This window comes from Xenopus laevis, chromosome 8S (assembly GCF_017654675.1).
Source record: "Xenopus laevis strain J_2021 chromosome 8S, Xenopus_laevis_v10.1, whole genome shotgun sequence".
In the NCBI taxonomy this organism is placed as follows: Eukaryota; Metazoa; Chordata; class Amphibia; order Anura; family Pipidae; genus Xenopus; species Xenopus laevis.
Genome location: NC_054386.1, coordinates 87352033 through 87377255, shown reverse-complemented (window position 1 = coordinate 87377255; position 25223 = coordinate 87352033). Strand labels below are relative to the sequence as shown.

Sequence of the window (25223 nt, the reverse complement as noted above, 5' to 3'; positions counted from 1 at the left end):
GCCTTCCGCCGGCTAAAATGTAAATGGTTTTCCAAAGTCGCCCGTAATTGCCTCACGAGGAAAGGGCTGCCGTTATTCCATTTTTTATTTTTAACTGCTCCTCCTTCGGCTTTGGTTTTTATTTCGGGAGAAGTGTCATTTCTGCCCTTTTCTTTTTCCATTTCCATTTCCATATTCTTTTTTTCTTCTTCTTATCAACTTCCTCTACTTGCGTTTCATGAACTTTCTTGTTCTGTTCACCTGTTTCCTCTGCTAATTCTGGTTTTCGTGGTTTTACTAGTTTTAGTAGTTTTAGTAGTTTTAGTAGTTTCTTCCCACCTACAAGATAATATTGATTAGTATAACGTGTAACCACCCCCCATACTGCTGAGCCTTATACATAGTGGATTGTGGTTGTAGATTGGAAGAGTGAGGAAAATCAGGTTTAGTCGGTAAAGTCGGCAGCAGTAGGACAAGATGGTAAAAGTAAGAAAACGATGTCAGTGTTACCCTACATGTAGTTCTTTAGTTCTGGTTAGAGACCAAAACTCTGCTCCAACCCATTATCTTAGAGGCTGGAATTGTTTGTTTTAATTTTACATATTTTTTCCTTAATTTAAATTCTCATCCTTTATATTATAAAGCTGATATATTTAACCTTTATCTCCCCCTTTCACTTAGTTGTACTTACTTTCCTTTAGCTCTTTATCTGTTTCCACACCGTTCTCAGGAGGTGGATTGGTTTTTTTAGTAAAAGGAAGATATTTCCTCCAGTTTTTCTTTTTTTGTTTTTCAGTGGTATCTTCGTTCATGTGCTGTGATTCAACTGTAAAGAAAAGTTCCATTAATTAATGAGGTTACTATGATAATGGGCAAACCTTTGCTCCATGGAAACCCATATTAACCAGTCAGATTTGTGATTTAAACAGCAGATTAGAAAATAGTAACTGCCGGTTGATATGGGTTACTGGATCTCAAGTTTAAGGGGGTTATTTATTAAAGTCCCAATTTATCTCCATATTTTCTGCTCCGATCAAATCCGCTGAGGTTTTTTATGCTTATTTATTACATTTTCCCAAAAATATGCTTTGGGGGAAAAAATCCGATTTTCACAATTTTTCATCCGATTTTCATGATTTTTTTCGGATTTTTAACCCGAAAACTCAGATTCTTGCCTGAAAACTCTGAAAACTTCACGGTATTGCACAAAACCCAGCACACATCAAAAAATTATTGGGACTTATTTGCAACCTTGACAGGTCTGAGATGCCAGATTTTCTGATTTGGACTTTTCCTTCCTCTAGGTTTAATGAATTCCCGAAAAATTCATGATTTTTTAAAAGTCCGATTTTTATATTAAAAAATCTAAATTTTTTCGTGATTTTTTTATTCAGAGTTTAGTAAATTACCCCCTTAGAGTCTGCTGTTTTAGCTGTTTGCTGACCAAAAATAACTCCTCTTCCCCTTCACTCATCTTAGTTTGTACTTACCATCTATAATCTCTTTATCTGTTTCAGCACAGTTCTCTTGAGGGACATCCGTTATTGTAGCAGACTCTGATATTTCTCCCACTTTATTATTATTTTCTTTATTAGGAGTCACTTCATTTTCCTTACAGTTTCCTTCTTCTCCTATGTGTATTTTTACTCCTAAAAAGTAAAAGTTTAGACATTTTATCTCTGATTTTGCTTTACGGCAACCTATAATAACCAGTCAAATGTCTGCTCTCAAAAATCCCATTAGACCAAAATGCTAACTGCTAATTGGTTGTTAGGGGTTACTAGATATATTATAATAGATATTAATAATTATATAGTTGCTTTATTGCACGCTCATTTTTGTGATGATGACTGTCAGTCAACTTCAGTTTAGAGAGCCTTCCTAATCACTCCAGCAGCCCTCCTATTTGTTATAATGCTTCTCATCAGTCCTGGATATTCTTACTCTATAGGGGCATTGCCATTTGATCTATATGAACCCATTTCAGAGATTTATTGGGGAAAACCTTCACAGACAAAAATAAACAGACAGAATTTTACCTGGTACAACTACTTGAAGACTCCGCACCTCTTCCTCACGTTTTTTTAATGCTTTCACATGCTTGTTGCTGGGAAAGAAAAGATAAAATGATTTGTTTCTGTGCAAATTAAACCCTACACTGTCTCTAGAAATCTAAAAGGGGAGCTAAACCTCAAAATATGAATTGGTGTAAATTTATTCTGAGAACTGAGATATTCAATTTCATACTGATTGGCTTGGCTCAACAGCAAGATGTTATAAAGACCAGAATATAGAAATCACTACATGTACTGTATAGCTTTATATAACAATCTTACTATGGCAATATATTTTAATTAGAAGTTGAAGAGCAATTTAATGAATGTTAGGGGGTTATTTATCAAAGTCCGATTTTATCTCAATATTTTCTGCTCCAAAATCAAATCTGCTTGGCTTTTTTACGCTTATTTAATATTAAATTTTCCCGAAAATTAGCTTTGCATGGAAAAAAAATATCAGATTTTCACGATGTTTTGTGGATTTTACACCCGAAAACTCCGATTTCTTATGTTTTTTTTGCCTGAAAACCCCCGAAAATATTGGGGTATTGACCATCAAAAAATCATTGGGACTCCTGTTGACTTATATGCAACCTCGACAGGCTTGAGATGTTTAGTAAATAACCCCTAACTATTTATCTATAGGGGCTATAAAATCCCTTTAAGCACTATGAAAAAGTCCAAGGTTTGCCCAAGGTGTGGTAACCAACCAAATAGTAGATAGCATTTACTGATCATCTGTTTAAACTGAAGATCTGGTTTTTATTGTAGGTTACTAGACCTGGTGCAAAAATAAGTCGAACCCCAGGATTCTCACACTATTTTTAAAAAGTCAGTATCCCTTTAAAGAACTCACCAGAAACGAATGCTTAATGCCAGAAGTCCAATTATCAACAAACTAATGCATGCTCCAGCCAAACGGATATACGGTTTAGGGATCTCTAAAACTAAACAAGAAAATAAGTTAATGAAGAGTATGAATGTGTAAGTGCTAGAAATATGTAGAATAGGTTTATCATATATCACTATAGAAGTGTAGGGCTGAGAGAGCATTTGTCCTGAGATACCAGAATAAAGGGGAAATGTGGTTGGTGGAAAAAGCAAATGGAAAAGGGAAATATTACAGTTTAGTGAATAAATATAATGGAATTAACACAATCAATAGAGAATAGGAATAAACAGGACTAGAAATAAAATGTAAAATTCATTTGAAATGACAGGGAAAATAGAAGAGGTGAAGAAAAATAGAAATACAAATAAAACTAATAGAGGCCCATTATGTATTAATGATTAGGGTTATTGCAAGTGACATGTAATTGGCATGTTTCAATAAGTTGTGCAACTTTACCTAATTGTTTCATAGAATCGGATGTAGTACAATCTGCCTTCTGATCACTGGGTCCTGTAAGGAATAAATACCATTAGTTGAGACATTACAATTAGATGAATGCAATGAAAATGAATTAATATATAGATACACACAGTGGCATAACTATAGAGGAAACAGACCCTGTGGGGTGGCCCAGGGAATAGGGGATCCTGTTTAACCCTTCATTAAAGGGTGATCTTTTCATTAAGGGTAAGGGCACACGCTGCTTTTTCGGGAGATTAGTCCCCCAGCGACAAATCGATTCTTCTTCAGGCGACTAATCTCCCTGAAATGCCCAGCTTCATTTTCCGGAGTCACCCGAAGGAAATATTGGGTGACTACGGAAACCCAAAGCGATACGACAGCCATCCCACCGGCGATTTACATTCTAGCCAGCAGGAAGGCAGGTCGGGGAGATTAGTAACGCGAAGTAGAAGCGATTTGTCGCTGGGCGACTAATTTCCCAAAATAGCGGCGTGTGCCCTGGCCCTAAAGGGTTTTCATTGAAGGGTGATTACAGTATCTTGTGCATTGTGCAAAATACTGCCTTTATAACATTTATTGTTATATGAACGTAAAGAAAAAAACATACAAACAAAATTCCCCTGTGCCACAGTTACAGCTCCTTTTCGTGACACCCTCCCACCTTACTATACACACTACTTCTCACTTACATCTCTTCCCAAATTAAAAAAGATAAATCTGACAAAATAAATATCATTTCAAGATACATTTGGGATACATTACCATCCAGTCTCCAAACTGGGAAGCCCACAGCAAAAATAATGAAATAATTTAATAATAAAGAAATAAGAATTTGAATAGAGAATAAACAAGCCATGACTGTCTCATTCACTCTTCTACTCCAACTGACAAGTGAGTGGTTAGAGCTCAGGATACAGGATGGGGAAATGTCACTGGGCATTGTGATGTCATAATTAACACTGTCAGGGCTGCAGTATGACCAGTAACTGGCACAGTGCAGTTAATAATGTAATGAAAATAGTTATAAGAATAATAGCTAAGGATAGTTTGTGCCAATAAAATACATTTATAATTATTTTAATATTGATTTAGTTATATCTTACTGTGTAATGTTATAATAATATTAAATATTTAATCTTTCATTAAAGGGTGATTACAGTCTCTTGTACATTGTGCAAAATACTGTCTTTATAACATTTGTTGTTATATGAAGTAAAGAAAAAAACATATACAAACAAAATTCCCCTGTGCCACAGTTACAGCTCCTTTTCCCGACACCCTCCCACCTTACTATACACACTACTTCTTACTTACATCTCTTCCCAAAATAAAAAAAAATAAATCTGACTCAAAATAAATATAATTACCATCCAGTCTCCAAACCGGGAAGCCCACAGCAAAATTGATGAAATAATTTAGTAATATAGAAATAATAATTTGGATAGAGATTGAATAAGCCATGACTGACTTGTTCACTCTTCTTCTCCAACTGACAAATGAGTAGTTAGAGCTCAGGATACAGGATGGGGAAATTTCACTGGGCATTGTGATGTCATCACAGGGCATTGTGATGTAATCACTGGGCATTGTGATATAATCACTGGGCATTATGATGTCATCACTGGGCATTGTGATGTCATCACTCACATTGTGATGTCCTCACTTATAATGGTCAAGGCTGCAATATGGCTAGTAACTGGCACATTATAGTTAAAGAGATACTGACACCAGAAATTAAATAATGTTTTCTTTACACATGCTTCATAATTTAATTGATTAAAATGTAATTTAAAATTTCATTTTAAAAGGATTCGTTCAATGTTGTTACATTACCAATCTCATTCCCAATGTTCCAGTATAAAGGATCTACCATATTTGTGCTGCAGTAGTCAAAGTCCGAATTTATCTCAATATTTTCTGCTACAAACTCCGAAAATCCGCTCGGGTTTTTTACAGTTATTTATTATTACATTTTCCCGAAAATTTGCTTTGCGGGACAAAATAGGATCTTCACAATGTTTTTGGATGTTTTTTACCCGAAAACTCAAATTTTTGTCCGGAGGTATTGCACAAAACCCAGCGCACATCAAAAAATCATCGGGACTTCTCCCATTGACTTATATGCAACCTCAACAGGTCTGAGATGCGGATTTTCAGGTTCAGACTTTTCCATCCTTGGGGTTTAATAAATTCTGAAAAAATTGTGTTTTTTTTTTAAAAGTCAGATGTTATGAAAAAAATTATGATTTTTGCATTTGGAGTTTAGCAAATAACCCCTTTAATGTTAGTAGTTTTAACATAATATATCGGGTAGTAGTGAAGAGAAAAAAGAGAATTTGTTGATGCACCCGCAAGTTACAAAAATCTGTATCAAACGAAAATAAACAATTGCGAATTCATGAGGTAGAATACTGGGTAACTCCCAGATTCACTCAATGGTTCACAAGGTAACTAGTTCAGGTGCTGTAGTGAATTAGTCATTAAAACTTAACTTTTAATTGTTTTCATTAAGAAACCGCACTTGCCGAATATGAACAAACACACAGAAAATCTCTGAGACCAAAGTCTGAATGCTACAGAGATACAGGGCTGTGCCCTTAAAAAACATATAAACTCATTAAAACCACATAGGTGGATTGGTGTAAAGTGAAGGTAGTGCACTTTAGTTTAACTTCGCCCCTACTGAGGCGTACATGTAAAGTGAAGAAGTATCCAAATAGCTACCCACTAGTATTGGTCAGGTCAACTGTTATCCATTCACAGTTGCTCTATTAATAGCAAATTTGGTTGTAAATGCAACCATGCAAAGTGCCCACACAAGACCGCTGCTACCCGCACCTCCCTTCCGTTCCGTTCTATTGTTCCCCAGAATTTCTACCTGGCTACGTAGGGAGAGGATAGGAGCTGATCTCCCACCGTCCACATATGCCCCTGAAGAAGCCGGTGCTACCGGTGAAACGCGTCGGGTGTGCATAGGTGGACGGTGGGAGATCAGCTCCTATCCGCTCCCTACGTAAGTTTTAAAATTTTGGAAAAACAGTAAAGAATAAAAGACAGAAAGCAATTGCAAAAAGTCTTTATTTGTAGTGAAAAATCTGAAAACAACCCAACTGTAAAAAGTGTTTGGAAGTTGAGCAACCACTTATGTAGACACATAGTCAGTCATTCATAACATAAGTCATAACATAAAGGAAACTTATGTCTTACAAAATGAAGTTCAATCCTATAAGCAGCAAAGAATGTTCATAATAAGTGAGCAAACGAATGCCCTGTTTAGTGTTTCTGCTATGCTGCAAGTGGTTATTAGAATTAACTTACCTATTACCCTTATTGATCTGTCAGTGAGCTGAGCCAGCGGATTCCTGTGCCAGCTGCACGGGCCCAGATCTCATCAAGGTTTGCCCTAAATGCACTGGCCCAAATGCCTATTTGAGGAATACATGGCTCAATAATAAGTTTATTTTTGTCTGTAATGTTCCATCATATTGCTCAGGAGCGAGGGAATAACCTATTGGTAGGGCTCAAAAGCAAGAGGCTGTCCCTAGCAGGTCCGGACTGAGAATTAAAATAGGCCCTGGCATTTCAGATACACAGAGGCCCAAATAGCCCCCACCAGCCCACTAAACACTGACTTTCTATGGCACCTTATAGCAGCCCCTCTGGCATTTGCCAGAACCCACAGATTGCCAGTCCGGGCCTGGTCCCTAGCCTATAAGCTACACCAGTGCTGTCCAACTTCTATGGTACAGAGGGCCAGAATGTTTCTGTTCTACATGGTGGAGGGCCGATAACAGAAGCAATTTTGGTGCAATTTTAATCAGCTTCACCCTGAATTGTTAGACGCTTGGCCTTGCAAGCCCAGAGACTGTTGCTATGGTTACAAATGGTGTATTAAAGCCCGGAACTTTGGCGTATATTTTGACCACTACCTACAGGGCTTCTTAGTAAAAAGGCGCGCTCTTCTAACTAGCCACGCCTCTTAGTGATGAAGGCATTAGGGGACAGCCAATGGCAGGACGGTCTAGTTGTGCGCGCCGGGTGGTTTTAGCCTGTGAGAGGAGGGAATGGGGGAAAAGCACACGACTGTCACCGTACAAACATGGCGGAAAATTCAAACGGCGCGCTAGGTGAGAGCGGGAGCTGAACTCGGCGTCACGGGGATGAGGGAAAATGTAGCGCCTCTCGTGATAGTAACAGGGAGTCGAGAGAGTGATGTGCGGGGAGGTTACAGCTATTCTGTGGCGCGCACACACTACAGACTGCAGCTCCCGTCATCCCCTCCGGCCCGGACTGACTGAGCCTCATAAGACTGGAGTGTAGAATGGGAAAAGTTCCTTGGGAATGAAGGGGGGGGAGAAGGGCACGTGAGCCGTGTATAACGGAGCGAGACATTCGGGGGACACGTCTGCTAATCTGTGGGTTCTGACCAGTGGTAGAGGGTCTGATGTGTGATGCCACCGACACCCGCAGTTTATTAGGGTTGCGCCTATTAAATGTGTGAGGCCTGTGCCCTCCCCTGTTACACGATTGGTACATTCACAAGTGGACTGACATCCAATAGGACCTTTCTGCTTGAGCCTGAATCCCACACATTATGTACTTGCAGGACCGCCATCAGAAATCACAGGGCCCCATACGACAAAATTTCCTGGGCTGCGCCCACCGCAAGCCCCACCTACAGGTCCGCCCCCCACCACACAGTAAAAAAAACAAAAAAAATATTGGTGGCTAGGGTTCCCACATGTTAATAAAAAATAAAAAGAAATTGGTGGCCAGAGCCCCCCATAAAAAAACATTTGTGGCCAGGGCCCCCCATTAAAAAATATTGGTGGCTAGGACCCCACATGAGAAAAAAAATTGGTGGCAAGGGCCCCCACCCCCACATTATAAGAAAATTGGTGGCCAGGGCCCCTTAAACGTCCATACCTTCCCGAAGTCAGCAGCTCTCAGAAAGATGGGGGGCCGGCTAATCAAGTATGTGTGGTGTGGCAGGGCCCCCCTTACCCTCGGGCCCCATACAACTCTCCCCCCTGTCCCCCCCTGATGGCTGCCCTGTGTACTTGGGATGTGCCACTGTGATATCAGAGGTGCTGGACAAACAAAATAACATATGATCCCTCTATTGACAGATAATCATAGCAGCTTTCTGAACATTTTCATGCTGAATATCAAAGTCAAAGTAAACTTTATTGTCATCTCAGCAGTATACAAATACACAGTTTGACGAGACGACGTGGCCCCAGCTAGTACATATCACAAAAAGGCACTTAAAAATACACAATAAATATGTAAACATGAAATGTGCAATATCAGAATACGGTGCTGGACAGAGGGAGATTATTGGAGTCAGGCTGTCTCTTGAGCTGCGGATGACGTGTCTCGGGCTGCATGGTGGCCTGTCTTTTCTTGAGCAGCAATTACGGTTGCCACCTGGCCGGTATTTTTTATGGCCAGTAAAAATGATGGTTGATCCCAATGTTATTAATAGGGAAAAAAGATAAATATATAGGAAGGCCAGTATATTTTGCCAGAAAAGATGGCAACCCTGGCAGCGGATGTGTGTCTCCAGCTGCATGGTGGCCTGTCTCTTCTTGAGCAGAGGATAACGTGCGTCTCGGACTGCATGGTGGCTTGTCTCTTCTTGAGCAGCGGATGGGGTTGCCACCTGGCCAGTATTTTTTTTTATGGCCGGTAAAAATGATGGTTGATCCCAATGTTATTAATAGGCAGAAAAGATAAATATATAGGAAGGCCAGTATTTTTTTTACAGAAAAGGCGGCAACTCTGGCAGCGTACGACGTGTCTCGGGCTGCATGGTGGCCTGTCTCTTCCTGAGAAGCGGATGACGTGTGTCTCGGACTGCATGGTGGCCTGTTTCTTCTTGAGAAGCGGATGACGTGTGTCTCAGACTGCATGGTATCCTGTCTCTTTTTGAGTAGCGGATGACGTGTGTCTGGCTGCATGGTGGCCTGTCTCTTTTTTTGAGCAGCGGGTGACGTGTGTGTGGCTGCATGGTGGCCTGTCTGTATTGTGTAGGAGGTAATGTGTGTCTCTGCCTCAGGCTGCATGGTGAGGTGCCTCTTGTCGGAGTCAGAACTACAGGAGCTGTGTCGGGTGGAGCAGCTGTGCTGTGCTGAGCTGGGAGTCACTCGCAAGAACATTAGTGATTTTGAAGTGGAATATCTGTGGAACTACAAGAAAATGCAGGTACAGTTGGATTGCACAGCAGCGACAGGGAGGTGGGAGACATGGCTGGCGCTGGTCACTTGGGGAAAGAGATGGCTGTGTATAGTAAGTATTAGTTGGTGAGCATGGCATCATGAATGGTGCCTAACAGGATAACGATTAGAAGTGTTTCTGTAGCAGGGTATTATTTACAAATAGGGGCCAGAGTTTCTGTCATTAGGGCCATGTATTATTTTATCTCCTGCAGGACCAGGAGCTGTACCTTGTGAAGTGGAAATATTACCCTGATTCCGAAAGCACCTGGGAACCCCGACATCACCTCAAGTGCAACAATCTCCTGAAGCAGTTCCACTTGGACCTGGAGCGGGAGCTGCTACGGCGAGCAAAGGCTGCTGGGATAAAGAAGGCGGCGGCGCGGTGTCCCCGCAGGTTGGACCAGAGCCTTTCCCACTATTTAGTGCTAAAAGCCAAGCAGAGGAAGCGATTGCGCCAGTGGGAACAGCAACTCAATGCCAAGCGCTCACACCATGGTCTTATCCTCGTGGCTAATGAAGTGGACCTGGAGGGCCCACCCCTTGACTTTGTTTACATTAATGAGTACAGGGTGGGAGACGGGGTGGCAATCAACCAAAGTTCAGTAGGATGCAAATGCCGGGACTGTTTTTCAGATGAAGGGGGCTGCTGTCCAGGGGCCTTCCAGCACAAAAAGGCCTACAATAATGAGGGGCAGGTGAAGGTGAAGCCTGGCTTTCCAATCTACGAATGTAACTCACACTGCCGCTGTGGCCCCTCTTGCCCTAATCGTGTGGTTCAAAAGGGAATCCAGTACAAATTCTGTATATTCAGGACATCAGATAGGAGAGGGTGGGGTGTGCGTACGCTGGAAAAGATTCGCAAGAACAGCTTTGTTATGGAGTATGTGGGAGAGGTAAGTTGCTCCTCAGCCAAGTGGGGCCTGATCTGTTCAACAAAAAACTGTACAAAGTAACTTGCTAGGGACCAATCAGTCAAGTTCAGGTGGACTCTCGTGTATGAGAAACCCCTCTTGCTTAGCTGTATACATATTATAGAACCTGACTTGCAAATTGCTCTCTTAATCCCTATGCAACATCTTAGTTGGGAAGATTTAGGGGATGTACAGGGACCTTGTGCTCCTGCCTGCACATATTTCCTGGCATATTATCATAACCATGTACTGAGTCCCCTCATCTGATAATTTATATGGGAAGATGGGGGTTCATAGAGATTTTGGGGTGCAGCTTTATCTACATAAATGTGAGACTATTGAGCCATCAATCTTGTGGCATGTGTATATATGTAAATCGGCTTGGGAGTAGAGTCTGGTAAACATTATAGTAGCATGCTGGAGTCCTCTAGTGACCAAACAGAGGTACAACCATATATACTTAAATAATTTTCCAGAGCATGATTAAACAGAAATTGCCTATGACTTAAGGTGCCCATACATGGAGAGATCCGCTCGTTTGGCGATGTTGCCAAACGAGCGGATCTCCCTCCGATATGCCCACCTTGAGGTGGGCAATATCGGCTGATCTGATCGTGGGCCCTAGGGCCCAACGATCGGATCCTAACGATGCCCAAACTGGCGGTCGGATCGCGGGACCCCATCAACGAATAGATGCGGCCGCGATCCGACGGGATTTTCTGTCCCATCCGATCGAGATCTGGCCGACTTTTGGCCAGATCTCGATTGGTGAAGCCCGTCGCGGGGCCCCATACACGGGCCAATAAGCTGCCGACACGGTCTGTCGGCAGCTTTTATCGGCCCGTGTATGGCCACCTTAAGTGCCAGGTAAGCATGAAACGCGTTAGGCGCTATAAGGGGATTTTTGAATAATGTTTTTTATAATATTGATGTAATGATGTAATAAACTAACTTTTTACTTACTAGCATGCTCTGGAAAATTATTTAAGTATGCATGTGTATATATGGTGCTTATTGATATGTTGGTACCTGCTGGAATCCATTTCCTCTCTAGCTGCACAGTAGCTCACATTTGAATAGTGGGACATGTAGCAGAGGCAATGGTGTAACCTGCTCTGTGGATCTCTATTTAGATAATAACCTCTGAAGAAGCGGAACGGAGGGGCCAAGTCTATGACCGTCAAGGAGCCACCTACCTGTTTGACCTGGATTATGTGGAAGATGTTTATACAGTGGATGCTGCTCGTTATGGAAATATATCGCACTTTGTAAACCACAGTGTAAGTGCCTGTAGTGCAAATGTCTGATCGATTCGTCAACATCTGGCATGGTCGTGAGGTCTTTTTTATTTATTTATTTTTTCTCCCCACAGTGTAAGCCGAATCTTCAGGTGTACAACATATTTATCGATAACCTGGATGAAAGGTTACCCCGTATTGCTTTCTTTGCTACCCGAACAATCCGCACAGGGGAGGAGTTGACATTTGACTACAATATGCAGGGTAAGTAGTTCTAAGAGTGTAGTATGGGCACTGGGTGCGGATTGTTGGAAAAAGACCCATTTTTTCCTTTACTCTCTTTTTTTAGTGGACCCAGTGGATGTGGAAAGTAGCAAAATGGATTCTAACTTTGGCTTAGCAGGTCTCCCTGCATCTCCCAAGAAGCGAGTTCGGATGGAATGCAAGTGTGGAGAAAGCAGCTGCCGCAAGTACCTCTTCTGAGAGATGGACCAGTCCCAGCTCTGCCTCTACCGCCTGGACTTGATTGGTTCCTACATACACTTAAATCATCTGCTGCTCCAGCCAGCACAATGAGAACATTGCCACCCTTTGCAGTGAGAGCAGTTCCTAAATGGAAAACCCTAGCAAGTAACTGCACAGTACTGACTTGATGAAATATTGGTGCTAAAGTCTTTGAGACGTGAGAGTTGCTGCCTGGTCCTCATCTGTGAATTGCTCCATACTGCTAGTGTTACTGGCTCATAATCTGTTTTTACTTGAACTTTCCTGTTCCCTGATACTGTCTGTGATGCCCAGCGGGCAGTCGGTGATTCACCAGAGGGAAAGTGGGCTATGAAATAATGCCTGCATCCTTTCAGGTAGTTGTTTTTTTTTTACCGGTTACGGATTTTTAGTCTATTTTCTGAACATGTGTTTTTATGCATGGGGGCGGAGGAAAATGACTTGGAGTTGTGCAGTGACAGGGTTCATGTGCAAGTTATCAGTGGTTTACGCAGCCTGGGCTACAGCCTGGATTCTCTGCTCATAGCCAATGGCTTCAATCTGTACCCACAACTAACAGTGTTGGAACAAAAGGGGCAAGGTTTTTATTGCAAACTGTCCAAAGCCTGAGCTCTTGTTCCTAACGTGACCTCCCAAGTTCCTGTGTAAGGACTTTGTATCTGTGTGGCTACTGTGCCTCCTGTCCGTTTTAACAACATTTTTATATGTCTGCTTCTTGTTTTAAAAGTGAAAATACATTGTTTTATTTGTGACTCTAATTGTTGGTCTGTTCATGCCGCAGCGTGGGTAAGCACAGGTAAATGAATAGAAACCCTGTGCCCCACAGCTGCTTCTGTTCTGTATGACAGCTGTTGCCTTGGTAAGGATGCCACGTCCCAGCCCACCATCTGTCTAAACATAGGGTAAAAGGCAATGTTGATGTTGCACTCACGGAATATCTAGGTCTATGTGGAATGGATCTTTATCCTGTGGAGATGTTTAACCTTATGATCTGGCCTACTCCAGGTTTGGCATTTACACAGTTTTGTTGTTGGGGTCCTACTACTACTACTAGCAACCTCTGCAGTGATTGGAGTTAGAGACTGCAGGATGAATGAAGGTATCTGAACAGAACTATAAGTAATTAAAAATACCAGTTTTAGCCTCAATGAATCTAGTTTGCTCGCTATCACTGCCCTTAGCAACCACAGTGTTTTCTGCTGAAGGGAAACCAGCCCCAGTAAAACAATGGCTGCATTACCTTGGCACTGGTTTGGGAGGGTGGCTTTAGGGCACAGTTCCAGCTATTGCTACAGACTGCTCCAGGTGCTGCCTGGAGTGATCTATTTATTGAATGCACAGAAATCTAAATTAAAGGTACAAGTGAGAGTGGTTGTAGTGTGAGGCGTCTCTGCTGAGACTGTACCAGGGTGACTTAATGCAGGAGGGTAGTGGGTGCTTATTTCTGCTCACGTCTCCAGATGCTCACCAAGCAGGTTTTCATCACTGTTAAAGCTGACATAAAACGGCTGTGCTGTGTCCCTGGAGCTTATTCACAATGGCTTTAGTTGCTCTTTCCACATCAAAGAAGTAGACGCACATGTCTTTGCTGCCAGTCACTGGGAGGGAATTGGAAGAGGTGATGAACAGAACTGCGTACAGTACCACTCTGTTGCATTGGTTTGCCACTGTCCCTTCTGCTTCATTCAAAGCCCTGCCCTGTGGACTGGCATGGGTCTGTGTACCCTCCACCAGCAAGGGAAAATAAATCTAAACACTCAGATGCAAAAAGTCACCTACACACGCTCCCTGTCTGAAGGACATGAGAGGACAGAATATGCTGCGAATGGCATGCGGTCTGCTGGATTTGGAAAGTTTGTTTCAATTGCAAGGTGCCCTCGTTATCCACCACCCAGCGGCCGCGGGGTAAAAGGATGTGAGGTGTGATATAGGGGAGGGGCCATTATATGGGACAGAGAGACAAACGAAAGAATCCGATGGCACTCAGGGCTAATGCAAACCCCTAATTGTTTATTGTGGAGTGCGGTGCAACGTTTCGGGGCGGACCTCTTTGTCAAGCATACACAAAAAAACAATAATTAACCAAATAAACCACCCACAGATCATCCTCCAACAGTGGAGAGCAAAACTCACAGGGGTAAAACCTTCAATTTTGGTACTTAATCACCTTAAAATTCAATGGAAAAATATCTGTGTGAAAAAAATATAAAATTCTCCAGTATAAAAAAATATTTGTTTAAAAATTTTTTCTTCAGTATAAAAATTGTCCAATCCTCCATCTTGATTCCTTACTTCACACAAATTGTGGGCGAAATACACAAAGTAATAAAAAAACAATAAAGAATGCAAAAATAGTACCAAAATTTAATATACTGAAAACATACAAAAATTATACAATATTTATACCAAATGTAGAACAAAATAATAAACCATTTTAGATAATAATTATGGTATCTTACCCTATATAAGGACAATGGAGAGTGTGATAAACTTTCCCTGATTCAATAGAAGAATATTGAATGTTCATCTCTAAAAAAAAATAAAACTAATAATTATTTACAAAAAACAACTTATTCCTAGTTCAATACTTTAGAATATTTTGTTACCAGAAGCCATATCCAGTAGCATTCCCTTTGATGTAATCTTTTTATAACCTGACCTTGCTTAACCAGGACGGAGAGACACCTACTTGTACAAAAGTAGTTTATTAATACAAGCATTCACCAGCAGTGAGGGGTCCCTGGCCTCTCGACTGATCCATGAGCAGGCAGAAATGCTGGTTATGGCTCTACCTTCTGACACTACAATCCGTTTGGCCTTCGTCAGCTTGCCTGTAAGATTATGAGGGGGGACACAGTCAGGACTAACTACTAACTCTCGCAGAGGAGGGATTATTTTAGCTGCATCTCACAGGCTTGGCTTGATATTCTGGATACTGGCCAATACTTCACTATTTTGATTCCAGACCTGACACTGTTGGGTGAGGCCAGGCAATGAGTAGCTGTGTGTTTCTATCTTGGGTGACTGTGTCTGATTCAACCATCTCCTGTATGTATTGGTGCTACCACAATCACAAATGGGTACCACTGAACGCTACCTATTCTCCACCTAAAGATTTCATATAGACTCCACTTGTACATGTATTCTTTACTTTGCTCCCCTAAGTTAATCCACCCTTTCCCAGTTATCCTCCATCTCCTCTGCCAGAACATGGCACTATACTAGCTCCATCTGCATATGCTCGGCACTCACCGATTGCCATGTCGAAAAGGAAAGACAAATTACGGCTGCAATCGTCACCAGCTCAAAGGATCCACCCATCGGAGTCAAACGACAGTGAAAGCACCCGGCCATTGATCTTATTGCTTACTCCCTTCACCTTCTTACCAGTAGAGATGTTCATTACATGAATGGTGTGCTTCTCGTTGCCAACCTGTGGGCAGGACAGGAGAGCTTTGGGAAGCGGATGCTCCTCTGGCACAAAGGTCACCGTGTACTCACCACTGTCAGATTGTTATGAGCCCATCCTGGGTGTTCCAGATTCGCATGCTGCCATCCAGTGAGGTGGAGACAATGATAGCATTGGATAGTGACCAGGCAAAGTCACTAACAGGTTCGGTGTGCCCACGAAGAGTCTGGAGCACAGAAGGAGGTGTGGGCACCAGCTGGCACACAGAGATGGTCCCATCCAAGGAGCAGCAAGCCAGGAGGTGTTTGTCATCGTTAGCAAATTGTACCTTGGGGACTATGAATATTGAGCGATGATGGGATTGTGTGAAGTGATTGGCAGCACAAGCATGTTGACCTTTCTTATATGCTTATTTTGTGCCACCAGAAAATTTTCCCACCAGTCTCCCCAAAACTCACCTTCCTGGGCTACATGTTGGTCAAAGATATGGCACATGCCAGCAAGCAGATTCTCACTCAGGGTGGTACCTCCCGCAATTGGCCAACTTGAATCTGCCAGTGGAGTTGGCACTAGACTGCCCGGATCGCTTAGTAAGGAAAGACAATGTTAAACCCCTTCCAGGAGGGTATCGGTTTCTCTGTGACTGCTGCTTCTCACCTGTCCTCCTGTGCCATGCGGTTCATTTGAGCCTGCAGTTGGTACGAGCCACAGCTGACAGACCGCCTGTGCCCATGAAATCCCTGGGATCAAGGCTCTTCCTCTAAATCCTTTAAAGATTGGGGTTCAGGTCAGGAAAACTGAGGCGGGAAAGTTCTAAAAGCTGAGTATGGAGGAGGCAGCTGGCAGGTAATCAGGCAAATCATAGGCGGAATATTTTTCTAAGTTCTCCCATTCGGAAGGGGGTGTAAGGCCAGTGAGAGTGCGCTGAGCAAGTCCTTGCACGACGGCACTGCTGCAAAAGATCGACCTTTCAACTGACTGCCCCCAGGAGACATTACAGGAATGATAGGCCACACAGGCCAGCTGCTTGTAAGGTGGACTTGGGCCTGGGGCTTCAGAACCTTTAAGACAGTAAAACTGTGGCCTGATCTCCTGAACCCCGAAAGATCTTGGGCAGCAAATAGGCAGAGGGTTATAGTTAAACATAGTAAATGGACATGTACCCAAACAAACACCCCTATCACTTGGCCCACGTGCCTGGGGCTGCAGGTCTCACTCACTGTGCTGGGGACCAACCAGTCCAGAGAAATGCTTCATAGACTTGTATGGCGGCATGCGTCAAAAAACAAAAGACACGCGTCAAAAATTTTGGACAATTTTTTGACACTCATACACTATAATGGGTCTCAGCGACATTTCGCTGGCTGTGAATTTTTGACGAAACGGGTCAAATTCGCCCATCCCTACTCCAGAGCAAGGGAAAGTGCTGCTGCCTGGGCCATTGCTTCTCTGGTAGCCCCTGTGTCTCCCCAGCACAGATAGGGGTATCTCAGCTGAAGCCGGTATAGAGTGGCCCTGAGACATGGGCACAGAGCTGTAATATGCCAGTGCTGGTGTGTGCACCCTGTATGGCTGTGCCACTGTTCATAATGCCCAGTGTGAAGATGTTTGTGGGTACCTGTTTGTGAATGTACAGAAGTGCCAGGTCCATATCCAGCAGTTACAGGACACATTAGAGAAGCTGGAGCAGTCTTTGGATGGTTGGATACAAACTGTGAGCTGGTGAGAGAGGGAGCTGACCCTCTACCAATACCAGGGCTGCAGGAAGCACCACCTCTAACATGTACTTTTTTCTATCAGGAACTCACAACTCTGCCGTCTCCTTCAGACCCTCCATGGTTAGCATAGGGGACAGTGAACTCGTACTGCATTTGAATGTGGATGAAAAAAGTGAGACCCCTAAGCTTCAAGTAAAGCTGGCCATAGATGTTGAGATTTTTAAAAGATCAGATCCTGATCGTGAGACCACGATCTTCTCAGAACGATCGTACGAATTGACCATCAACTAAAAAGACCAATTTGCCAGGAAAACAAAGGGGAGCTGCCTGCTTGGCCCTGCAAACATAGATACATTGCACTGGGACCGACGGATTTTTTGACCTGGCCGATCAATTTCCTGACAGATGTTGGCCGAAAAATCGTAAGATCGTTCGAATCCCACTAACCACACGATAATTTCGAAGTATTGGTCGGGCTTCCCTAAAATCGGTCGTTCGGCAAGAAGAATCGTTGCGTCTATGGGGAGCTTAACTCTGCACTGGACTAATTTCTTTTTGTAGCCTCCTATAGAGACTCCCTCTCTCAATGACTGACTGGAGTATCTGCATCCTGACCACTGACTGCACCTTCCCTGCAACCAATCACATCTGTGGAAATATACTTAAGATGGACATGGGGTGATGCATATAAAATGCCAGATAATACACAGTCTCTGCGTGGTCAGTGTATGCTCAACTATGCCCACTTATTGGACCAGATTTTTGTATTATACTAATAAATATGAATATTGTTTCCCTCCTATGTTTTTTAAGGGATTTATTGCCCCTTTGTGCTGCCCATTTTCCCCCATCCAGGCTGTTGTATGGAGTTACATACATCACAACCAATACGGTACAAAAGGTGAGGAGGGCCCTATGCAAAGGAGCTTTCAATCTAAAGGGAAGGGAATAAGACACAAGATGTGGGAGTGGGCAAGATCAGAATTGAGTAGAGGAATATGTGTAACCATGCAGCAGGCATGTAAAGTATAAGGCATTAGCTGGAATGTATGTGCAGTTGATCTAACATCCAACCATAGTCCATGAAATCATTGAAGGAGGTAGCTTCTCCTCCCCGGTGAATATAATCCCTTGCCTTGCACCCCTACTTACTGAATAGTGCACCAGGGCCCCATCTCTGCCGAGTGTGATGCACTTTCACTAGCATGGTACATGTGTGGCCCTGGAGAGCAGTGGGGCCACATGAGGCCGCTGAACACTCACCAGTTGCACATGGCTGCACTAAATCCCATTGTTGCTGAGATTAGAGATTAGGATCCCTTGTGACAATGTGCCCCCCACCCCCTGTTTGTACCAGAGAGAAGCAATGACATTTGGGTTTCTGCTGCTAGGATCCTGGGGAGGGGGTTAATGGACACAAATTCGTCCCTGTTCCTCTCTGGGATGCCACTCCCATTCACCCCTGGCCAATGGGGGGGGGGGGTGAGTGGACACAAATTCTTCCCTGTGCCTCTCTGGGATGCCACTCCCACTCACCCCTGGCCAATGGGGGAGGGGGGCTTGAAGATTAGGAAATATCCCAACCCACTGAGACGCTCCTACACAGCTCCAGCCTGAGGGGCTCACTCAACCCACCCTCCCTCTTAAACTAACTTGCACTCGGCAACTTCCACTAAGTGAGTGTATATTACTTTCTATCTTTGTGTTGTCAGTGTGCCAATAAGTGTGATTTTGTGTGTAATGAATCTGTCTATAGCTGTGTGTATAGTAAGAGTGCCTATAGCTGTGATTGTGTGTATAGTGAGGGTGCCTATAGCTGTGATTGTGTGTATAATGAGGGTGCCTGTAGCTGTGATTGTGTGTATAATGAGGGTGCCTGTAGCTGTGATTGTGTGTATAATGAGGGTGCCTGTAGCTGTGTGTGATTGTGTGTATAGTAAGGGTGCCTGTAGCTGTGTGTGTGTATAATGAGGGTGCTTGTAGCTGTGTGAGTAGTGAGGGTGCCTATAGCTTTGATTGTGTGTATAGTAAGGGTGCCTGTAGCTGTGATTGTGTGTATAGTGAGGGTGCCTATAGTTGTGATTGTGTGTATAGTAAAGGTGCCTATAGCTGTGATTGTGTGTATAATGAGGGTGCCTGTAGCTGTGTGTGTGTGTGTATAATGAGGGTGCCTATAGCTGTGAGTGTGTGTATAGTGAGGGTGCCTATAGCTTTGATTGTGTGTATAATGAGGGTGCCTGTAGCTGTGTGTGTGTGATTGTGTGTATAGTTAGGGTGCCTATAGCTGTGATTGTGTGTATAATGAGGCTGTGACCACAAAATACATATAGTCAAACACAAGAGTCCTCTGCACTCAACCCATTATCAATATATTTAAGACAGAGACATTTTGTGCATACTGCTACTAAAAAATGCCTTACCCTTTAAACAAAACAGGGATTGTTTGTCCATATATTGCAATATATTTAAGCTGGCCAACTACGTCAAAGTCATCCCATATCTGGCCAGTCCTACGCTTAATTTTATCTGATTCATTAAGAATTCTATTGCTTCATTATACATTTTACAAAGGGACTTGGTTTTACCTGCAACTTAACTTGCTGCTTTCAAAGTAAACCTCCATACTTGGCTGCCCTTTTATTAGACACCAGTGGGATCACCTGACTATAGCTGGGAAGGGTGGGAGCTACAACATGGAGCTGGTCACTGCTCCTGTATAACTATAACAAACAAGGGAAAGTTGTGCTCACCACTATTTTTTAAAAACCATTAGGCGGGGGTGCAATGAGGCTGTGACCACAAAATACATATAGTCAAACACAAGAGTCCTCTGCACTCAACCCATTATCAATATATTTAAGACAGAGACATTTTGTGCATACTGCTACTGAAAAATGCCTTACCCTTTAAACAAAACAGGGATTGTTTGTCCATATATTGCAATATATTTAAGCTGGCCAACTACGTCAAAGTCATCCCATATCTGGCCAGTCCTATGCTCAATTTTCATCTGATTCATTAAGAATTCTATTGCTTCATTATACATTTTACAAAGGGACTTGGTTTTACCTGCAACTTAACTTGCTGCTTTCAAAGTATGGAGGTTTACTTTGAAAGCAGCAAGTTAAGTTGCAGGTAAAACCAAAACCAAGTCCCTTTGTAAAATGTATAATGAAGCAATAGAATTCTTAATGAATCAGATTCATTAATGGTTTTAAAAAATAGTGGTGAGCACAACTTTCCCTTGTTTGTATAATGAGGGTGCCTATAGCTTTGATTGTGTGTATAGTGAGGGTGCCTATAGCTTTGATTGTGTGTATAGTAAGGGTGCCTATAGCTTTGATTGTGTGTATAGTGAGGGTGCCTATAGCTTTGATTGTGTGTATAGTGAGGGTGCCTATAGCTGTGATTGTGTGTATAGTGAGGGTGCCTATAGCTGTGATTGTGTGTATAGTGAGGGTACCTATAGCTGTGATTGTGTGTATAGTGAGGGTGCCTATAGCTGTGATTGTGTGTATAGTGAGGGTGCCTATAGCTGTGATTGTGTGAATAGTGAGGGTGCCTATAGCTGTGATTGTGTGTATAGTGAGGGTGCCTATAGCTGTGATTGTGTGTATAGTGAGGGTGCCTATAGCTGTGATTGTGTGTATAGTGAGGGTGCCTATAGCTGTGATTGTGTGTATAGTAAGGGTGCCTATAGTGTCGATAGCTGTAACGTGTCTCTGTGCCAGTCTGCAGGTGCTTCTCCAGGGCACAAAATGCTGCCTATCTTGCTGGCAGTGTGCATGGGAGCCCTGACTCTGCTCCTGTTTGTGGTGTGGCGAGTTCGTACCGATGGCACGTGGGCACTGTGGTGGCATGATAATTATCTGGAGAGACTGCGTGACTTCACGAGTGGTAAAAGCCGTCCCATGCGGATCCTGCAGTACGTACAGAACACAGCCGTGCAGGGTGATGCCAACAGTGTCATAAGTGCCGTGGATTCCTACTGTGCCAATGTAGAGTGGGCAATGAATGTGGGAGACAAGAAAGGTAAGAGGCATTTTCTGTTCCACCCATTCATTACATATGCCAACCCCTCATCTCTGCAATCCCATGGCACTATGGTCACCCTGCATTCAGGGGCCGAATGACTGGGCCCCATTTGGAAGCATTATTTAGGGCCCCTGGTGTAAATCCTGCGCTGTGGGATATGTCGGTGCTATATAAATATAGGGCAATAATCTGGTATCCATGGCTGGACGTGGGTGCATCTCTAGATATGGGCATGCAATGGCTTCAACACTCCCTTCTGGCTTCAGACATAGGGAACCCTGCCACTGCCAGGCACATCTAGAGACCTCTGCCACCTGCCTGGGGCATTAGGACTCTCAGCTGATTCTACAATGAGGCCCTTTCTCTGTGTCTGGGCGTGACATGCCCACTAGCCTCTCCATCCTCTTGTCCCCATGCCACCCTCCTTCTCTTGCCTCCAGCCCAGCCCACTTTTACCTGGATTCCTGTGCCCTCACCTTCTACCCTGTGCATTATTTCCAGGTGAGATTCTGGACGCAGTGGTGCTGGATGTTCGCCCTCGCTGGGTGCTGGAACTGGGCACATACTGTGGTTATTCCACCATGAGGATTGCCCGACTTCTGCCCCCAGGGGCACGGCTTATCACGCTGGAGATGAACCATCACTATGCGCAGGTGGCTAAACAAATTCTTGGCCATGCTGGACTCGATAGTCAGGTGAGCAGGGGGATATTCTTCATGGGGAGGGGGCTCTGGTTCCATTATGCAACTTACACCTTTCTCTTATCTTCCACTCTGATTCCTTATTTTACCGGCCCACTTTAGCTGAGCCCTAGCCCTCCCTCTGTCCCTCACTCTAGCACTCAGGGGGAGCAGCCAGTAGGGGGCGCCACTCACTCATCCCATAGCCGGTGGTGCTTGCAGGAAGCTCTGATTTACACCACCCTGCACTGTCTGCAACTGCCCCTGCAGCTCTTCTCTCGCACCTCCCAAAACCCCCTGGCCACCTCTGCACCCAAATCTCAGGAAGAGACAGCTGAGAGGCAGACGACAATGCGGAACAGCACCTGTAAGGTGAGAGCTCGCAGGTCCCCGGCCTTGTTGTCTCTGGTCCTACAGCTGGGGTAATGACAACAGCACAAATTGAGTCCGGTGTGTGGCCAGCACATTGGGTCTCTGACTTGGCCAGTTACATATTGATTACTGGTTTTAGCCTATTGGGGTTTTGTCTGCCACCAATCACAAAATTGACAGCACTGGCTCATCTGTCAGTGTTCTATATTCTGCATCTTTGGGATTTCCCTTTATTCTATGCTATGTCTTGTCTGGGTACATGCGGTGAAGATCAAAGAGGTTGCACTAAACAGGTTAAAGGGATTCTGTCATGATTTTTATGGTGTAGTTTTCTTTTTATTTCTAAATTACACTGTTTACACTGCAAATAATTTAATTTACAATAATAAAATGTAATTTCTGAACCAACAAGTGTATTTTTTTAAGTTGTGATATTGGTGTGTAGGCAGCCATCTCAGGTAATTTTGCCTGGTCATGTGCTTTCAGAAAGAGCCAGCACTTTAGGATGGAACTGCTTTCTGACAGGCTGTTGTTTCTCCTTCTCAATGTAACTGAATGTGTCTCAGTGGGACCTGGATTTTACCATTGAGTACTGTTCTTAGATCTACCAGGGAGCTGTTATCTTGCGTTAGGGAGCTGTTATCTGGTTACCTTCCCATTGTTCTGTTGTTAGGCTAATGGGGGGAGGGGGGTGATATATAACTCTAACTTGCAGTACAGAAGTAAAGAGTGCACATGACTCTTGAAGTCACATGACTGGGGGCAGCTGGGAAATGGACAATATGTCTAGCCCCATGTCAGATTTCAAAATTAAATATAAAAACATCTGTTTGCTCTATTGAGAACAAATTTCAGTGCAGAATTCTGCTGGAACAGCACTATTAACGGATGCGTTTTAAAAAAAGGAAATTCCCATGACAGTATCCCTTTAAACTAGGGCAAACAAAATATGGAATGGTAAGAGTTAAAGAGACAGATAATAACATGCCCTCTCTCTGTGCCACAGGTTGATCTGCTGGTTGGTGCCAGTTCTGCTCTCATTCCTCAGCTGAAGAAGAAGTTTGACATGGACAAGTTTGACTTGGTCTTTATAGATCACTGGAAGACCAGCTACCTGCCCGACACCAAACTACTTGAGGTGAGTGGGATGCCCCAAACAAACCCCAGTGCAACTTCCCTTGTAGTAAGATGCAGGGGTTAGAGAGGCCAAGCAATAGTTGGCTGTGTTTATGTGGGGCAGGGAAGGGCCATGTAGCACCAGTTGTACTGGGTATAAATATTCCCAAAATGCCATCCTGGCAGATGACTGTGCCAATGTCATTGTGTCACAACTGCTGAAGTAAAATCTGCAGCCATCTGCTCCTGCCAGTTGGTGGTGGAATTGGCAATGCAGGAGGCACGCAGAGGTTCATCTAATGTATTGGGTGAGAATTTAAACAACCCCACCTGTTGCCATTTTGCATTCCTCCCACCATCCTCTTTATCTGCTGCTCTTTCCTCTAGGAATGTGACTTGCTGGCTTCTGGCACTGTTCTTCTGGCAGATAATGTTACCTGCCCAGGAGCCCCCGAATACCTACACTACGTGAGAAACAGCCCCCGATATAAAAGCCTCTATTTCCCATCCCAGCTGGAGTATTTGCGGGTGGAGGATGGCATGGAGAAGTCTGTCTTCCTTGGGTGATGAATGGATGGCATGACTGTGCCAAAACTCTGCCGATCTCCTGCTGTGCAATGTGTAATCTCCTTAGCTAATCAGGTAGGGGGCACCAGACCGTATACGTTCTCTATTACACAGGGTCACATGATGTACTGGAAGAAATCCCATGTGGGTGATAGTTTCCCCTGCTACACCTGCTCAGAAACTGATTCTGTGATAACCCCGTACTTGCTGCAGGTCTCTGTATTGGGCAGCTGGTCGGCAGGGTCAGTTAAAGGGACTTGCCCCATCATTTCCCCAATGTTCTGAATCACATGAGCCCCCAGCTCCTCCCTTTACACCCTAATAATCACTGTAGGCACCAGCATGTCCCCTCTGGAACATACACAGTCCTTCAGTTTAGTTCCATTATCCATAGGGAGTCAAGTGGAGGGCATGCCAGTATTTTGCAATCCTTGTGATGCCCATTATTTCAAGCACAATGTGCCCTGGCATGGTTGCACCATAACACTGGCAAAAACCTGTTTTCTAATAAAATTCTTCATTCTCTCATTTCTCGTTTTTGCTTTTGGGGAGTCAGCTCATACTTGGGGGGCATTTAGAGAAAACACAGCTGCTTGATGTGGCACTGCCCCTTTGTTGTTGGCAATGCCAGGGGCAGACATGGAATGTTCCTATATTTTCCCTTAGCAAACACCTCCTGCTTCATTTGGCAGTATAATCTGCAGAGACAATTCTCCCCAATTTCTGGAAATAAGGAAAACTAATTGGAGGGGGGGGGTCAGGCTCCCAGAAGCCAAATCTGATTCTGATCTGTGGCATGTGTCTCATCAGTAAAGGTGCCCTGGCAGTGTCACCCAAGGGTGTGAGAGGGTTTAGCAGAGGTTTATGTCCTGCCTCATTACAGCTCAGTAAGTAGCAGCCTAATCCAATCAACCGCCTCCCCCGACTTGGCTTTCTGCTTTGACCTACATTCCTGGATCTCGTTACACAAATTAGCCCTCAACACCCCCCCCCTGTTAAAATAGGGCATATGCACCAAACCTGAGGGATCGCCCCATGTATTTGCTCCCACGCTGTATGCAC

General features: G+C 43.8%; 3 protein-coding genes across 5 annotated transcripts; 2 read left to right on the top strand and 1 right to left on the bottom strand.

Annotated features, from left to right (window-relative positions):
* On the bottom strand, positions 1 to 7007 carry LOC108700300. Of its 2 annotated transcripts, none has more exons than XM_018233376.2 (7): positions 4758 to 4867; positions 3385 to 3438; positions 2893 to 2983; positions 2019 to 2086; positions 1470 to 1628; positions 671 to 805; positions 1 to 318 (listed from the first exon to the last, which is right to left on the bottom strand). In XM_018233376.2, the coding sequence occupies exons 1-7, from the start codon at positions 4849 to 4851 to the stop codon at positions 119 to 121; spliced, it is 801 nt and encodes a 266-aa protein (XP_018088865.2). In that variant the 5' UTR covers positions 4852 to 4867; the 3' UTR covers positions 1 to 118. The 2 variants fall into 2 exon arrangements, with proteins under 2 accessions (XP_018088865.2, XP_018088867.1); XM_018233378.2 differs by lacking the exon at positions 4758 to 4867 and adding an exon at positions 6709 to 7007 and having other exon boundaries at positions 4 to 318.
* A 191-nt stretch (positions 7008 to 7198) lies between these two features.
* Positions 7199 to 13016, top strand: suv39h1.S (suppressor of variegation 3-9 homolog 1 S homeolog). Its single transcript, XM_018233375.2, has 6 exons — positions 7199 to 7517; positions 9452 to 9597; positions 9824 to 10504; positions 11656 to 11802; positions 11895 to 12024; positions 12110 to 13016. Exons 1-6 carry the CDS (start codon positions 7490 to 7492, stop codon positions 12241 to 12243), a joined length of 1266 nt encoding a protein of 421 aa, XP_018088864.1. The 5' UTR covers positions 7199 to 7489; the 3' UTR covers positions 12244 to 13016.
* A 5892-nt stretch (positions 13017 to 18908) lies between these two features.
* Positions 18909 to 24689, top strand: LOC447781 (MGC84460 protein). 2 transcript variants are annotated; one of them, XM_041575365.1, is made up of 6 exons: positions 18909 to 19067; positions 21123 to 21423; positions 21928 to 22121; positions 22230 to 22478; positions 23485 to 23616; positions 23982 to 24689. In XM_041575365.1, the coding sequence occupies exons 2-6, from the start codon at positions 21150 to 21152 to the stop codon at positions 24159 to 24161; spliced, it is 1029 nt and encodes a 342-aa protein (XP_041431299.1). In that variant the 5' UTR covers positions 18909 to 19067; positions 21123 to 21149; the 3' UTR covers positions 24162 to 24689. The 2 variants fall into 2 exon arrangements, with proteins under 2 accessions (XP_041431299.1, XP_018087534.1); XM_018232045.2 differs by lacking the exon at positions 22230 to 22478.
* Positions 24690 to 25223: the final 534 nt, after the last annotated feature.

Bases quoted from the DNA above. Each gene is read 5' to 3' on its own strand.
- LOC108700300 (XM_018233376.2), bottom strand. From the start codon at position 4,851: ATGGCTTATTCAATCTCTATCCAAATTATTATTTCTATATTACTAAAT. The intron at 2,087-2,892 runs GTGAGTTCTTTA...TTTCTTTCCCAG, and splicing joins GCATTAAGCATTCGTTTCTG to CAACAAGCATGTGAAAGCAT. The intron at 1,629-2,018 runs GTAAAATTCTGT...TTTACTTTTTAG, and splicing joins TCTTCAAGTAGTTGTACCAG to GAGTAAAAATACACATAGGA.
- LOC447781 (XM_041575365.1), top strand. From the start codon at position 21,150: ATGCTGCCTATCTTGCTGGCAGTGTGCATGGGAGCCCTGACTCTGCTC. The intron at 21,424-21,927 runs GTAAGAGGCATT...CATTATTTCCAG, and splicing joins GAATGTGGGAGACAAGAAAG to GTGAGATTCTGGACGCAGTG. The intron at 22,479-23,484 runs GTGAGAGCTCGC...TCTGTGCCACAG, and splicing joins TGCGGAACAGCACCTGTAAG to GTTGATCTGCTGGTTGGTGC.
- suv39h1.S (XM_018233375.2), top strand. From the start codon at position 7,490: ATGGCGGAAAATTCAAACGGCGCGCTAG. The intron at 9,598-9,823 runs GTACAGTTGGAT...TATCTCCTGCAG, and splicing joins GGAACTACAAGAAAATGCAG to GACCAGGAGCTGTACCTTGT. The intron at 11,803-11,894 runs GTAAGTGCCTGT...TTCTCCCCACAG, and splicing joins CGCACTTTGTAAACCACAGT to TGTAAGCCGAATCTTCAGGT.